Source organism: Physella acuta, unplaced genomic scaffold, assembly GCF_028476545.2.
Source record: "Physella acuta isolate Inbredline_101_S28 unplaced genomic scaffold, ASM2847654v3 ptg000051l, whole genome shotgun sequence".
Taxonomy (NCBI): domain Eukaryota; kingdom Metazoa; phylum Mollusca; class Gastropoda; family Physidae; genus Physella; species Physella acuta.
In genome coordinates this window covers 593,297-609,384 of record NW_026731571.1, presented here as the reverse complement: position 1 = coordinate 609,384, position 16,088 = coordinate 593,297, and the positions used below count along the sequence as shown (strand labels likewise).

Below are 16,088 nucleotides of genomic sequence, written 5' to 3'. Positions count from 1 at the left end.
ATCTAGGCCTGCTAAAAAAGGCGTCAACATCCGGTTGTAAATAAATGGCGACGAGCGACAAAAGACTAGTGAAGTCCAAAAGTGGACTGAGAATGATGTACATGGATGAAAGAATTCAAAGTCCATTTGTCATTCAAGAACCACCATGGACAGATGTAAAAATGATGTATTTATGTAGAGTAGATCTATCTTCTAGAATCTAGATCTATTCTAGATCTATTCTAGATCATAGACTAGTACTACAGTACTGACTACTAGATCTTAGTTCTAGAATTATATAGAATCATCTTTAAATTCTTTACTTTATTAATATTATACTTTTAACTTTAGGTAATCTATCGTTTTGGGTACGTAAAATCGCCCGCGGCTATTAATGTGCGAAAACGTTACCTCATTGTCAAGGCTTTAAAGCTATATATATATTTTAATCCATGGGGGGGGGGGGGGGGGGGGTTTGTGTAAAAGAATTAAATCCATCCAGCAGAAGAAAAATAAGTTAATAAAAAGTCTAGTGACAATTTAAGCGCAATTTCCTTATGTTATCCATAACAATTTTAAATCGAGATAAATCATATATTCAGCAAATAAATAATGCAACACAAGTAGTTTTAATAATTCAAAACAAAATAGAAAAAAAATTTTATTAACGAGATTTTTAAAAAATTGCGGACGTGTAGGGGTATTTAGTTGTCGCACTCTCTATATTGCTATATAGTACTGTAGTGTATTATGTATAATGTAATTTTTTTTTAAATTTTGTGACCGAACGAAAGGATATTTTTGAAAACTTTCTTCTACAGTATTGTTCTAAATTATGGCAGAAATCGATTGGTAAATGTTTCAAGTCGCTAAGTGGTCTGGTTGCCGAGATATGGGCCAAAAACTGCATTTTTTTCTAGGTTTTTTGGCTTTTCCGGGAAATCCAGGAAGGAATTCCGGGAATTTTTTTGGCCCACAATCATCCTCGGAACTTGCTTAAGGCAGGAAACAGATTCAACTCTCAAACATCTACTTTTAGGGTCGATTTTCGCCAATTTTCAAAGTAACAAATATTGACATATTATATATCAATTTTGTTGCTTAACAATCGAGGAATTAAAAATATAAAAATTAATAGCACTAGACATTTACATCACGTTCAAAATTTAGATTAACCACACTCACTCAAATGACATTTTTTTTTTACATCTAAATGTAGTAAGGTCTAAAATCCACGAAATTCACAAAATTAACAATATAATTACACAGAAATGTCACTTAGGCATAAATTTATTTGTAATTATCTCAAACTTTACAAAATATACCAGTTTATAGCTTATTTCTATAATTATTCTGAAAAAAAAACGACCGCTATCCCCTTTAAAAAATGTTCAAAATTCTGGCTTTTAAAAACACTCTGGGGAAGAAAAAAATAACAGAGTTAAATATAGAAGGTCTATATAAAAAATATTATTAGTAAAATATGTCTATAAGCCAATTTTTATTATAGTTGCAGCATTTACATGGCTAATTATAATTGTTTAGTACTTTATAAATTAATTTAAAGTTACGACTGTCTGTGGCCTCATTCAAATAGAGTGGTGTCAGTGAACAGGGTGTTAGTTAGGGTCTGATACGATTTCATTAGAATTGGTAATGAACAGAATGTATCATTAGAACTGGCCTATAAAAACAATGTTGATGATAGATGCAGTAGTTTTAATGCTACTTATAATAGATCAAAATGACAAACATAATTAAAACCTAAGAATCTGGAAGCGGTGACCTCATTTTACTGACACGTTTGTCAAATAGTTAGTAAAATCGATCTAGATCTAGAATCTACGTAATTTTGAAAATACGCTAGATCTAGAAGCAAAATCACTTTTAAAAACTAAAGTTAGTGATTAGTTCTCCTCAGTTCTGTAATGAAATTGAAATCCACAGCTAATATGTAAGTATCTTTTGATTAAAAAAAAGAATACGCGTAGTTCTAAGAAAAAAAATTTCTACGGTGTACTCGATCCCTATCCCAAAACGTGCCAGCCATATCGCATGCGTATTCAGCTACTCAGCTGCTTATCAAATCTTCGAATTTAAAATTTTTATAATAAAAGTAGGTCACCCTAAAAAAAAGAGTACAATGGCTCCCGTTTTCACGACAGCCGTCACTCGATTCATAATTTACAGAGTTATAAAGTTCTACTTTCTTTTGGCTATAGATTTGAAGAAATTTAAATTTGTTATTTCTCATGTGTTCCAACAATTGTACCTAATTTTAATAAACATTACATTAGTGAGGACTCGGTTCTTTTTAGGATTAGCCCTCGACACTATACAGACTGTCTATTGCGAAGAAACAGACTCGCGCGAATGTCGTGCGTAGGCTGGTTCAGTCGCGAAGGTTAGAAGCCAATTTCAGACGGAAAGTTTTTACTTTGAAATAATTACATTATCAATTAATTTCGATTTAAAACAAATGGCTTAAAGTCAAAAGTAAACTAACATTTAAAAACTTTGTAGTGTACTCAAGATTCTCGTGTTTTAAAGATAAGTCTAGTTTTACTACGTGTGCGTGCATGGTGCGAATACCGATTTTCCGCGACAGAAAATCATTAAAAATAAAAAAAAAAGTATCTACGGCAAAATAATAATTATATTTTACAGAATTAAATAGATTTAACTTAACTGTTATTTAAATACATGCTTCGGAGTAAAAAAATACAATTTTATATCCTTAAAAAATTAACTGAAATTCCCGCTTTCAGCGACGCCGATGTGTCGTAATTTTCGGCAGTCATTTTGTTCAAATTAAAGTAAAAAACGCATTCAAATATACTTTTTTTTTACTTTCATAATTTACAGCAATCATTTCTAATGAAAAATCCATAAAAAAATAATAGTTATTTTTACAAAATATTATTTCTTACCTTATTAGTGCAGTACACGTACTTTCCAAGTAGATCCATTCCGTCTAGATTTGCATACTTCGCATCCTTCGCCGCGGCACAAAATGTCATAAAAAACGAATTCCACAAAAATGTTGCTAACGAAGCTTGTAAAAACCTTGCTCTATTTATCAGTATAAACAAAATCCCCGAACGATGTCTGGTTAGAAAGTTTATGAACAGCGAAGACCGAATATGCATTTTGCGGTACTAATCTGTTTCCTGCCATAACATATTTGCTTTTGGAACTAGTCCTCGATATTGCTTCGTTGATGAGGAGATACGACTTAAAGCTGCGGTAAAGCTGCGGACACACATCCATACATCCAGAAATTTCGAGGTTTTTTGGCTTTTCCGGGAAATCCAGGAAGGAATTCCGGGAATTTTTTTGGCCCACAATCATCCTCGGAACTTGCTTAACATATTTGCTTTTGGAACTAGTCCTCGATATTGCTTCGTTGAGGAGGAGATACGACTTAAAGCTGCGGACACACATCCAGAAATGATGAATTAATTATCGCAATTCCAGTATGGAAATTGCGCTAAAAATTTATTACATATACACATTCGTATACACATACTTACACATACTTGATTATCTGAGGGTATTTTAACTCATGTTATTGTTTTTAAATAATCTAACACCTTGTTGTAAAAATTAATTAACCATGCAAATAATATGAAGACATTTACATCTTTTTATATTTACAATTTCAGTCCACACAATGTGAAAAATGTCAAGTCAAGTTTGATTTTATTAAAAGAAAAGTAAGTTGTTTTTTTTAAATATATTTCTCCCCAAAATAGTTTTGTAAGATATTCACATGAAAACAAATAAAAGTGTAGACAAAAGAATTGTAATTTAAATTTGGCTAGTCAGAATTGACGGTAGGCCCACTGTTTAATACGTGTCATGTTAGTTCCATTGTTTTCTGTTATTAAAAGTATACACATTAAAATTTTACTGAGATTCAAGTATAGTTTTTCCTCCTGGTTGTCTGTCTTATATAGAGCTTTTTTCTGTATTCAAATAGCATCACTGCCGACGCTGTGGAAAATGCCTGTGTGACAGCTGCTGCAAAAATCAAGCCACACTTCCCAGGATGGGATTCATTGATCCTGTCCGGCACTGCCAGTCTTGTATGACTATCACCAAAAAAGAAAATGAGTTTTTTGACAAACACATAAAAACACTCCTGGCAGGTAAACCTACCAAAATTACCAGATAACTTTCATTTGGTTCTGTTCTCTTTGAAAAAAACCTGTTTAAAATGTCTGTTTTTTTGTTTGTAGGTGGGCAGTTCAAGCTGTACAGAGATGATGATGATTCTGAATATCTCTCAGGCAACGTCATCAAATGTGCCCTCTCAACAGACCATCGGTAATTGACACGTCATATCTTAGATGAGCTCCGAGTTTTCTGTTTAGTTAACACAAAGCAAAGGTCAAGGGCATATTCAAAAACTACATAAGGAGCGACAGTCTTTATTTTTGAATTTTTTATTTTATAGGTATCTTCAGTTTGAAGGTGATGTTGAGGGATTGGAGAACATTTACATAGGAAAACTTGAATCAGTACAAATTGCTGCTGTCTCAATTGACCACCAAGGTTAGTGTTTATAAGCTTTTGTCTAGCTCACATTGGCTGTTCGTGGCAAATGTTGTAACTCTGTTTTAACCCCGCTTCTAATACAACAATTTCATTCAAACTTTCCAGATGCATTCATCTTCAAAGACAACACAATAATTTCCAATTTTCAGTCTGATTATAATATTAAAATAATCATTTTAAATTAATTGAAAGATTACTAGTCACTTACTAAAGGGGAGATAACAAGCTTTGAACTCTGTCACAAATAGTAGGTTTCACTCCAACATGGACTAAGAAGTGGCATAGAGGCCTACTTAATGTCTTTTACTTTAAGAGATGGCTAGCTACTTATCAGCAGAGGCGTAGCGGGGGCGAGGGGGTACGGACTGCACCTGGTGACACCATTGGGGGGGGGGGGGGGGGTGACACCTAGACAATAAAATACAAGATATATAAAATAAATATGTTTATTGCCAGGTCAATGAATGGTTAGAGTTAAAAGTATTTAAAGTATATAATGATGATCCTGACAAGGGGAGGGGGGGGGGGGTTATACTATGCCGTTAACATGCAAACTATAGAGAAAATAATGCTACACCAGCAATATTAACAACTGACAATAGATAAACATTGTTAGTATTAAATGTTAACACCAACTGTGACACCAACTGCAAAATTTATAGAGGAAAAAAAAATGGGGGGTGACACCAGTGCCAGTGCTTATCAGGTTTAAGTAAGCCAACTCTTGTTTCAAGTTTTAAAATAACACTAAAAGAAAACTAAAACAAACTTCCTTTTTTTTCAATCAAAGCATTGGTCATCAAAAGTGTTGGGTAAGAGATTTCTTTGGTGACCGTTGTTTTTTATTAAAGAAAGCAAGTTTGTTTTATTTGCTTATCACTATTAAGTTTTGTTTTGAATATTTGATTCTGGAGATAAAAATAGGTACAAAATGATGGCTGTTTTGTGTCGACAGGAAACAGGTTTGGGACAGGGATAGCTATTCGCTATGTCAATGCTCTAGGTAACACTGCCATGATAAAGTTAAATGTTGATGATGGCGCTGCTCATAAGCAAAGCACAGCCTGGGTAGCAGCTATGCATAAGGTAACATAACTCAGCAATATTTAGATTTTTACTATTCTTTTTAGTGCCTTCACCCTGTTGAGGTATCGGCCACTACAGAGATCTCCATACTCCTTTGTCCTCAGCCATCCTTTACTGTAGTTTCCAGGTGTAACCAAACCTATTAGTTTTGGCCTCAAGTTCACATTGTCAGGTTATTTTTGGATGACCTCTCCTTCACTTACCTAAGGGGTCCCATTTCAGAGCAGGTCGGGTGAAGCTTGTTGGTGATTTTTACAAAGCGAGCCAAACCCAATCCCACCATCTCTTCCTTATTTCTGCCTCCATTGGCCTGTCTTTTGCCAGAGGTTGACATTGCTGATGTGAGAGAGCTGTTGGTGAATGCCTACATGTTCCTCCTCCATTGGCCTGTCCTTTGTCACAGGTTGACATTGCTGATGTGAGAGAGCTGTTGGTGAATGGCAGTGAATGTTGTCCTCCAGGTTTCTGCTCCACATAGCAAAACAGACTTTATATTGGAGTTGAATATGCAAGTCTTTGTTTTTCAAGCAGAGCACTAAATGTGCATTTCTTCTGAAGCTGTACATTATAGTGATATGTTTTTGGGATGCCCAGCACAAAGATTACATATGACGGCTGGCATTTCTGCAGCAGTTTTGTTTCCAGAGCAGGGTTGGTGGGTACCTGCCTGACTACTGGCTCCTCACCTGGGACAGGCAGTGTGTCTCAAGGGTGGCTGGTGGTTTCTTTATAAAGAAATTTATGATCTTTCAAAAAAGAAAAACAAATTTTTTAATGAATGTGATAGGTGTATGCGGATTTAAATGTATACAGTAGTTGAATAAATATTGAGATAGAAAATAATAGGCATTGTGTCAAGTGATTATCGCATGTATCATTGTGATGTGACAGATCATAGAAATGGTATTTTTAAAATGGTAATGGATCGCATCAGGCCAAGCTCGACCCTCTCACAGCAAATCAAACAACTGCTGCCTTGTATTTTGTTTTTGGTTGGACAAAGGCTAAGGAAACAAATTCAAAAAGAAAAGCAGGCTGAAATTTGGGTCAGCATCTTCACTTGTTTGTGAACTTGTTTTAGATTGGTAGTAATAAAAGCTAGCAGAGAACAAATGTAGGATGTCAGAAAATTATAAAGCCGATATTTTTTAAACTTTGTCACTTAATAGTTTGCACTATTTTAATAAGGGAATGGGATTTTCAAAAACTTCAGATCTTGTTTATGGATATAATATTTTACATTGTTAATGAAAAGTAAAGGGGAAAAATGACAGGTTTGGGAAGGGTTAACCAGTTAGCTGATCAAAGAGTGTTCTCACTCTAGAACAGAACTAAAAAGAAAGCTCACATGGACAAACAATAGCTAAATCTGTTACCACTTTTTAAGCTGTAGAATTTTTAACTGAATTCAGCTTATGCTAACAATATACATCTTAAAATATTTTAGGCTTTCACGTTAGTGTACGAATCTCGGAAAACAAATACTTGATGGCAAGAGGAGAAATCAGCAAACTGCTCTATTAATTAATATTAAATGTTTTTCATTTGTTTGACACAGTTTATGAAAGGAATTGTTAAGCTTTTGTTGGTATTCAGAAGTTATGAAAACAAAGTATTAGTAAAATCTCAAGAAACATGTAAATCTCGGAAAACAAATACTTGATGGCAAGAGGAGAAATCAGCAAACTGCTCTATGGAGTTGAGATGGTGGACCAACCAAAGAATTTATGAATTAATGAAGCGTGATGTAAGAAAGCCTAACAGCTGTAGATTATGTTCTTTTTTTTGCAACTATACATAACTATTTACTAACAACTGAATTATATCTTGTATGATATGCAGAACAGAAGTGATTAAAATGTAACATGACTTATTAATTAATATACATCACATGCCCTACAAATATTAACATTTAAGAATACTATCTTACTTAGAAACTGTTGGTTGCAAATAGTTTCATGCCTCTAATTTTTCTCAAGGATCCTATAAAATTACAAGCTCGAACTTGTATATATAAGAGCATATGTTTTTCATTTGTTTGACACAGTTTATGAAAGGAATTGTTAAGCTTTTGTTGGTATTCAGAAGTTATGAAAACAAAGTATTAGTAAAATCTCAAGAAACATGTAAATATAATGTATATATATGTAATGTGATTACTACTGTAGCTGGACACATTCTATGAGTTTATCATTACATGCACAATCTAGCACAGAGGTTTTAATTTACCCCTTTAGTAAGCTGTTATAGCAAAATAAAAGTGTGATATCGTTATGGCTGTGTCACCATTTTATTTTTTTCTATTCACCTGCATGTTCTGCAGAATAACGTTTTCAACTCTGTTGTCTGTTTATTTGAATGCCATACACATTGATTGAAAAGTTGGTGTACACGCAGTAAAAAGACTTAAGAAACTCATCTCGCTTGCTCTTTGTAAAAGTTTACATAAAATGTTTTCTAAACCTTTGATATGGTAATGTTGGAAACAAATTTTAAATAATTCCATTTTTCTCCCAAACTGGTTGGCTTGAATCCTACAGACTCAATGTTCTGTTCCAGATATATTTTAACTCCTGATAGTTTTCATTTCCATCTTTTCTTTTTCACAAGCCACCAACTAAAGCAGTCTCTTGGTTGCATCCTGGGTTAAATCTTGTTTGATAATAATAAATAATCCATTTTGTAAATTTTTCAATTGAGATTTTTTATTTTATATTTGTACTCTTTTAAAATTGCATTTAATTTTGTTTTGTATTATTTATAACATCATTAGCAATCTCTTTGTACTGCCTGTCTGTTATTTTTAAGTGCCTTGAAGATGGTGAAATGTGACTATTTGGGATACAAATAAACAAATAAAATAATTGTATTCTATACTGAGTTTTTTAATGCTTATAACTTTTATCATCATGAGAGCTGATATATTTTCATTTGCATGTGTTAGTCATCATCTTGGTATCCACACATTTTTAACATTCTTGTCATTACTTTCTCTGATTTAAATATAAAGGCTGGCAAATGACAACACTCAGTTTGTTTATTCTCCCTCCCCCCCCCCCCCCTGTTCCACAACTAGAGAACCTTCCAGTAGCCTAACTTACACAGCATAATACTACAATAACAATGTCTTATTCTAATGCAAGTTAACATGTTCTTTATCATTTTTACATAATACAATTTTGTAGGCTCACTAGAAACATGTTGTTGGTGGTGAAAAGTAAGAAAATTTGACTTAATTATACTTTCCAGATATGTATATTGTCAACTAGACTATATTCTGTAACTAAAGGGGATATTAATAGGTGGGTCTAGTATTGGTCTTTCTATATGTTCGGTGAGCTTGTGCATGCGTCGGTCTTTTTAAAAAGCGAAAGATAATAGGATCTTGGTAAAAAAATAAATGTTAAAGTCATGAATGGTTTCATGTTAAGAAATAGGCCTAAATTTATGCTACGTCAAATTTCACACCACCACACACACCCCTCCCCTAACAAAAGTTGGAACCTCGGTCCTTAAGGGTAGGCCTAGTACGAAGAAAAGAGGAATACGTGGTATTCTATTAATGTTAATTAATTCTGTTAAATGTTAATTTTCGTTTGAAATAGGCCCCATTTTTATAGAGGGGGAGGGGATAAACTATGCTTGCAACGTTGGGCTTTTAATAAGGTTCTAAAGTGGCTGGCTTTTTGTGACGAAAAATAAATGACCATTTAATTTAAATGTAATATTTTTGCACGCCACTTCAATGAGTATGCTACGTACTGTATAAATCTAGATTCTAGAATCAATAGGCCTATTAATAGAAAGTCAAATTTTGTTTTTATTATTTTGGCAAAAAAATTGTTACCAAGGATTTTTTTTTATTGTCAGTGGAGCTATTTTTAAATTTCCTTTTTGGCGGCACAAGACAATTCTATTTTTTGAACGGAAAGAGTTATCTTTACTTTCTACTTTTACTTTCTCTATTAATGCGATTTTTTTTTCCAGATTTAGGCCCTATTCATAAATGATTTACACTAGAAAATATAATTTATAGTTTATTAGTTATAAATTAAAATAAAGATCTAGATCTAGTTTATTTAATATAGTTTCCATAGTTAGTTAGCCATAGTTCATTCATACACTAGTAGTAGTAGTAGTTTAGAGAGAGTATCTCGGTATACCCGCCCGGTTAATAATAGTTTAATTAATAGTTTAATAGTTTAATAGTATACACACAAATCAGAAAGTCAGATCATGCCTCCAACACACACTTCAGCAGCATCTTCTAATCAAAAAATATCCAGTGACCTCTGTATCTGTAATGAAGCTGTTATCTCTCATTTCTTCAGGGTACTCATGAATGTTTGTAAAATTAGTAAAATTACTTATGAGTCTTATGGCTTAAAAACTTAAATATTAATAAATAGACCCAAATAATATTAAATATTAAATAAATAAAGACCTTAAAATTAGATCTAAATCTAGATTTAGATCTAAATTTAATTATTCCTAGCACTCACACGACACAGTACATCAGTAAACTGAATGGTCGTGGTAGATAGAAAAGATCATAGAAAGAATCTAGATCTAGATTCTATATATTAATAGTTAATAGGTTGTGTAGATCTAGTAACTCTAGTAGTTGTTTCTTCTGTACCTAACCATGCCCTATTGTAGGATAGCAATACTGAATATAATATTTAATATAGTATATTTAAGTATATAGTTTCAGTGGCGTAGCGAGTTCGGGTGTCACCCAGTGCAGCACTTAATGGTGTCACCCCCCAGAGGCGTAGTGACCCTTCCCGGGGGACAAACTTTTGATTTGCAACACCCCCCCCCCCAAACTTTCAATTTTCACCTCCTAAAAGACTATTTAACACTCGAATTAATCACTTAATTAAGTGGAATTATCATTTTTCTATATATATTTTGCTCTTTTTACTTTCTCGTATATACGAAGTATAGAGAAAGTCTTGTAATCGTGCAAAAAAAAAAAATCGAGATTTTTACAAATCTCGACGTTTCACACCTCACTGATACGGAAAAACATAATTTTGCAATCTTGTCCGTATGTCTGTGTGTCTGTCTGTGTGTCTGTGTGTCTGTCTGTCCGTGTGTAAACACGATAACTTGAGAACCGTTACAGCTAGGTTGATGAAATTTCATATATAAGTATTTTATCAAAATCGTAGATCCGTATCAACTTTTGAGCGATTTCCGATAACCGGAAGTGGTACTTTTCCTACTTTGAATTTTTCAAAAGCCTATAACTTGAGTACTATTTCAGATAGATAAATGAAATTTCATATGTAAGTAAAAGATCTAATTCTCTAGCTTCTATCAAATTTTGAGTCATTTCCGTTGACTGGAAGTAGTACTTTACGCTACTTCCGATTTCTCAAAAAACTAATGTAAATTTTAAAAGTAATAATAATATTGCGCACCATTATGCGCTTTTTTATTTGGCGTTCACTTGGTGTGCAATTAATTTGTCTACGAGATTTTATTCTATTTTTAAAACTTTAAGTATTTAAAATGGATTAAAAATCATGTCTATAGCCCGAGTTCCCATCCCCTGTTATTTTATATAAGAATATTCGAGAAAGTTTAGGGGAGATCACTCCCGGTTTATTTGCCTTGGTGTCACTCCCCTAAATGGTGTCACCCAGTGCTGGGTCTTAAACACTGACAGATTTTAGTTCAACTTACTTTACTTGTAAGCCTACTGTCATATTTGGTATAGCTTACACTACAGACTACAGATGAGTAGAGTCTAGGAGATCTATGTGTTCTGTATGCCATACATTTTTATTCTTAAATTTCTTGTTGCAAGCCACAATTTAAAATGTTCTTAATTACTTTCTCGTATATACGAAGTATAGAGAAAGTCTTGTAATCGTGCAAAAAAAAAAAATCGAGATTTTTGCAAATCTCGACGTTTTGCATCTCACTGATACGGAAAAACATAATTTTGCAATCTTGTCCGTATGTCTGTGTGTCTGTGTGTGTGTGTGTCTGTGTGTGTGTGTGTCCGTGTGTAAACACGATAACTTGAGTACCGTTACAGCTAGGTTGATGAAATTTCATATATAAGTATTTTATCAAAATCGTAGATCCGTATCAACTTTTGAGCGATTTCCGACAACCGGAAGTGGTACTTTTTCTACTTTGAATTTTTCAAAAGCCTATAACTTGAGTACTATTTCAGATAGATAAATTAAATTTCACATGTAAGTAAAAGATCTAATTCTCTACCTTCTGTTAAATTTTGAGTAATTTCCGTTGACCGGAAGTAGTAATTTACGCTACTTCCGATTTCTTAAAAAACTAATGTAAATTTCAAAAGTACTAATAATATTGCGCACTATTATGCGCTTTTTTATTTCGCGTTCACTTGGTGTGCAATTAATTTGTCTACGAGATTTTATTCTATTTTTAAAACTTTAAGTATTTAAAATGGATTAAAAATCATGTCTATAGCCCGAGTTCCCATCCCCTGTTATTTTATATAAAAATATTCGAGAAAGTTTAGGGGAGATCACTCCCGGTTTATTTTTCCTTTTTTTAAAAATAGAATTTGTGACTTGATTTGTCTAAGTTACGCCATTCTCAATTCCTCAGGTTACTAGTGAGAAAATTGTTCAAGTGGACTTACAGCCCTTTCTTACCCAGTCACAGTTGGAAAATGGCTTTGAATTAGACTGGTTCAAATCAGAACATGAGGCGGTATGTAGAATACCAGCTTTAACATGTCACATTGTATGGAATTTGGCATCTCAATTTTTTGAGCGATTTCATTCATTATAATTTATTTCATTCTAACTTTGCTCATCTCTAGTGACAAAGTACATAGATACTAATAATAACTTAGTTCTATCTACCTATTACAAAAATGACTTAGAACCTTTTTAATCTGGAATCTATGGTGATGAAACATCTAATTTTGAATGTAATTAAATGTGAAATTAGTCATTAAAAATAATTTAAAGAATACTGTAATAACAAAGACAAATAGGAAAATAAACATTTTGAAGAAGGCAGGTGGATTTGGTGATGGACAGTAATAGAAGGGAGATAATTAGATAATGCTCTTGTTTAGTGGCAGATTTTAAAAGGCAGTATATTATTAAGTTTAAATGTTATCCAGCAACTAGAGCAACTTAAACTATCAAATTTTTAAAAGAATAGTTTTGTATATTTTTACTTGAAAAACACATTAGATTCTGTTTATTTAAAATTATAAATAGTTAAAAATGTCTAATAATCCAACATGCATCTTTTGTAAAAAAAAAATTTATTTGTACAGGAAATGTTTACACTTCTGCAGCCCATATTAAAAACTTGTGTTGATAGGAAAAAAGATGTTACAGTTCATAAAGATGATAAATCAAAGGATTGTGTTTTAACAGGTAGCATTTCTCTCCCCAAATTATTGAATGAGTATGTTACAAAATAGATTTCCTATTTATTTCTTATTTATCTTTTGACATTGAGGTGAATCTGTTAGATTGGCATGTACATTTAAAGCACAAGAAGTGAATATTTGCCTTCTTTCAATAAGCAGCTCAGCCAAAAGGAAGCACACAGGTAACAAATTTTAGTATATAAGTTTTTTAAAACAATAGTAACAAAAGGGATAATTTTTTTTAAATATTTATAAAATTGTGTCGCTGTTATTTGTATTATTTTTTACAAATGCTGTGTATTTTTTATATGAATATTTTGGGTAACTAAACAATATCTGAAAAAAACAAAAACAATTTGGTTTTTTCTTATCACAAGTGTAACATAATTTAAAGGTAAACAAGTTAAATATCTGATTTTTCTTTTAAAAAACCTTAATTTTAATACTTCTTACAAGTGTAAGACTTCTTAGGCCTAGACTACAAAATCTACATTAAACAAATTTCTGTGTCAATAACAGTGATCATAAAAAATGACTGATACTATTAAGTTGTAGACTAATTTAAAGTATTTTAAATAATTAATCAGTACAAATACCTATAATAAAAAGTTGTCTATTTTTTCAAACTTTATTAAAAACTAAATTTTTCTGAAATTTTACATCAATTCTAAAAATTATTTTAATGCAGCTGTTATTTTTGTTTTTGCTATGGGCATTATTAGGAAATAATTGTGACTCTTTTGATTGTCAGCAGCAGGAAAGAACCAGCCTAATTTTCAAGATGTGACATTGTTAAATGAGAAAATAGTTGTATTTGTATGTCCACGTGCCAGTTCTTCTGTTCTACAGCTTAGTCAGGTAACAAGTATTCTTCTTAATAATTAGAAGCTGTCTTATCAGTGTACTAAAAAATTTCATTTACAAGTCCATAGTATTAAAACCCAAAATGATATGTTTTTATGAGCACAAGAAGTATAAATAGAACAAGAAGAATAAATAGAATAATTTAAGCATGTGCAAATGCCCCTTTCTACAAAGTCTCATACTTTATTTAAAACTGATAAAGCATTATAAATGTGATCATGTGGAGAAAGATCATATTCAACCTTCTTCCTTTGCAGATATATTATTCTGCTATCAATCATGTGTTTATGTCAATCAAATCATATACATATACCCCAACTTAAAATCTAATTATCAGTTTATTATTACTATTACCACTAAAACCCAGCTGTCTATATAAATTTTGTCAGGTATTGCAGTTAATGCTAAAGTAATAAATAGGTTTAGGGCTAAGTTTTAGTTTAAGTGAGTAGTATAACCCAGACAACAGAAAATTGACGAAAAAATTTGTCAAAAAAAAAAAACTATTATACATACACACATAATTTTTTTTTACCTTAATAGTTATTATTAAGGAGCTATAAAACACCACATAAAAGAAAGTCAATGTATGATGCAAACATTTTTTATAAATAATTTAACTCAAAAAAAATTTAATAAGAAATTTTGGGCTGCAGCTTTCCAACATTTAAGCCCTTCCTGCTGAAAATACTCAAGGAGATGCATAACATGGTAGCCTACCATTGGAACTAGAAGATATCCATTGTGACCAATTTTGTACTTTTAGAATTTTTTGAAGTCAGACCAATATGGAGGGACTTTTGAAATTTTCTAAAAAATTTATCTCACAAGAGAATGCTATGATTGTAGTTCCAACCATAGGTTATAAAGTAAGGAAACTTTATACCAAATTTTAAGTACTTTACTTATGGTTTCGGAAAATTGTTTATAAAAAAATTTAGAAATGTAATAAAATATAAACAAATTTCATTTTTAGAAAAATTGTTGCCCTACATATACTCCTCAAATTATTTTTTGTTTCTCTCCCTTAGTCTGGGTGATACTGCCCCCTTAACATGTACACTTGAGATCAGGTTAAGTGCATCTCTTCTATGGTGATCACATATTCCAATTAATCTAGAAGTCTTTGTATTTACTTTTTATTTTATATTTCCAGCTTTTGAATAATGATACAGACAAGACCAGACGTCACCAAGATATTAGTGAATATTTTCAGTGTAATTAAATAGATGTACATATTTTATTTATTTAGGATTTTGCAATATCAGATCTATAGGATAAATACAGAATGACTTATGTCATATTGAATTGTTGAATAATACAAATTTACATTACAATTCCCACATGCTTATTTATAATTTTAACCCTATCTGTTGAGGTTTGAAATTCTTGTGGAATATCTTGTGTATGTTAAATTTTGAGTTAAATATTGACATAAATTTAAAAAAAACTATATATATATAATATAAAAAAACAGCTTAATTTAAATGGCCTATAAAGTTTTTATTCAATAGTGAAATGTAGTATTTGACAGTGTACTTAGATGTGTGTATATTTTTGTAATTGTTATGTAATTGTTAGTAATGCAAAAGAGCTTTAATTTGTCAATAATAAAACTTACAGAGTTTCATGTTCATTTATAAATGACAGACCAGCAAAACTTTTGATTGAATATATTTAATGAGTTCATTATGTAATAAAAGGTTAAAACGAAAATGTTGAATGGAGTATAGTATATTACTGAACAATATATAAAATGTTGGTGTTTTTTTTTTTATACACAGTTGATAAATAGGACTTAATGAATCAGGTCTCAATAAATGTTACATCCTTGTACAGCTATTACCAGAATTCGAAGTTGCTAAAAATAATTTCATAAGTAAATGTGTTAATATTACAGAAACCCTCCTCTTAATGAAGGGCTTTTTAGCTAGTCCACATTGAAATGTGTAGCTACCATAATCATGATAAAATTGCAATAAAAATATTGAAAATACATTTTGTTCCAAAGATATTCTCAAGACTTAAATTACATGTGGTCTCATACATATATGAAGTTGCATTCACAAATTCCAGCCGGCAGTGTGAACCTTTGCACTGGTTGGAATTTTTGTGGGTGGCAATAACTAGCATGTAAACCAGTTATCAGATTTAAAAAACTAAATGTGGTTGATGGCAAAAATAGGCAATGATTCACTCTTAGAGTAAC

At 31.8% G+C, this 16,088-nt stretch overlaps 3 protein-coding genes across 6 annotated transcripts in view; all 3 read left to right on the top strand.

The window, feature by feature from the left end:
• Nucleotides 1–10: 10 nt before the first annotated feature.
• Nucleotides 11–7,509, top strand: LOC131946381 (zinc finger FYVE domain-containing protein 21). The gene is made up of 8 exons (XM_059307107.1): nucleotides 11–155; nucleotides 3,645–3,695; nucleotides 3,962–4,130; nucleotides 4,221–4,308; nucleotides 4,439–4,536; nucleotides 5,495–5,625; nucleotides 7,073–7,146; nucleotides 7,321–7,509. The coding sequence occupies exons 1-7, from the start codon at nucleotides 45–47 to the stop codon at nucleotides 7,112–7,114; spliced, it is 690 nt and encodes a 229-aa protein (XP_059163090.1). The 5' UTR covers nucleotides 11–44; the 3' UTR covers nucleotides 7,115–7,146; nucleotides 7,321–7,509.
• The window catches only part of LOC131946296 (molecular chaperone MKKS), a 38,958-nt gene continuing 23,200 nt past the window's right edge, over nucleotides 331–16,088 (top strand). Inside the window, exon 1 of the mRNA XM_059307049.1 lies at nucleotides 331–347. The gene's annotated coding sequence lies outside the window, so the exon portion shown is untranslated. The remainder of the gene's footprint in view (nucleotides 348–16,088) is intronic.
• Nucleotides 9,846–15,877, top strand: LOC131946392 (uncharacterized). 4 transcript variants are annotated; one of them, XM_059307148.1, is made up of 6 exons: nucleotides 9,846–9,957; nucleotides 12,232–12,336; nucleotides 12,917–13,019; nucleotides 13,105–13,197; nucleotides 13,767–13,873; nucleotides 15,036–15,877. In XM_059307148.1, exons 1-6 carry the CDS (start codon nucleotides 9,862–9,864, stop codon nucleotides 15,102–15,104), a joined length of 573 nt encoding a protein of 190 aa, XP_059163131.1. In that variant the 5' UTR covers nucleotides 9,846–9,861; the 3' UTR covers nucleotides 15,105–15,877. The 4 variants fall into 4 exon arrangements, with proteins under 4 accessions (XP_059163131.1, XP_059163123.1, XP_059163118.1 ...); XM_059307140.1 differs by having other exon boundaries at nucleotides 9,846–9,969; nucleotides 13,770–13,873; XM_059307135.1 differs by having other exon boundaries at nucleotides 9,846–9,969.

Coding starts and splice junctions, on each gene's coding strand:
- LOC131946392 (XM_059307135.1), top strand. CDS start 9,862: ATGCCTCCAACACACACTTCAGCAGCATCTTCTAATCAAAAAATATCC. Junction 13,020..13,104: donor AAAGGATTGTGTTTTAACAG/GTAGCATTTCTC, acceptor TTTGACATTGAG/GTGAATCTGTTAGATTGGCA. Junction 13,874..15,035: donor CTGTTCTACAGCTTAGTCAG/GTAACAAGTATT, acceptor TTATATTTCCAG/CTTTTGAATAATGATACAGA.
- LOC131946381 (XM_059307107.1), top strand. CDS start 45: ATGGCGACGAGCGACAAAAGACTAGTGAAGTCCAAAAGTGGACTGAGA. Junction 156..3,644: donor AAGAACCACCATGGACAGAT/GTAAAAATGATG, acceptor TTACAATTTCAG/TCCACACAATGTGAAAAATG. Junction 3,696..3,961: donor TTGATTTTATTAAAAGAAAA/GTAAGTTGTTTT, acceptor GTATTCAAATAG/CATCACTGCCGACGCTGTGG.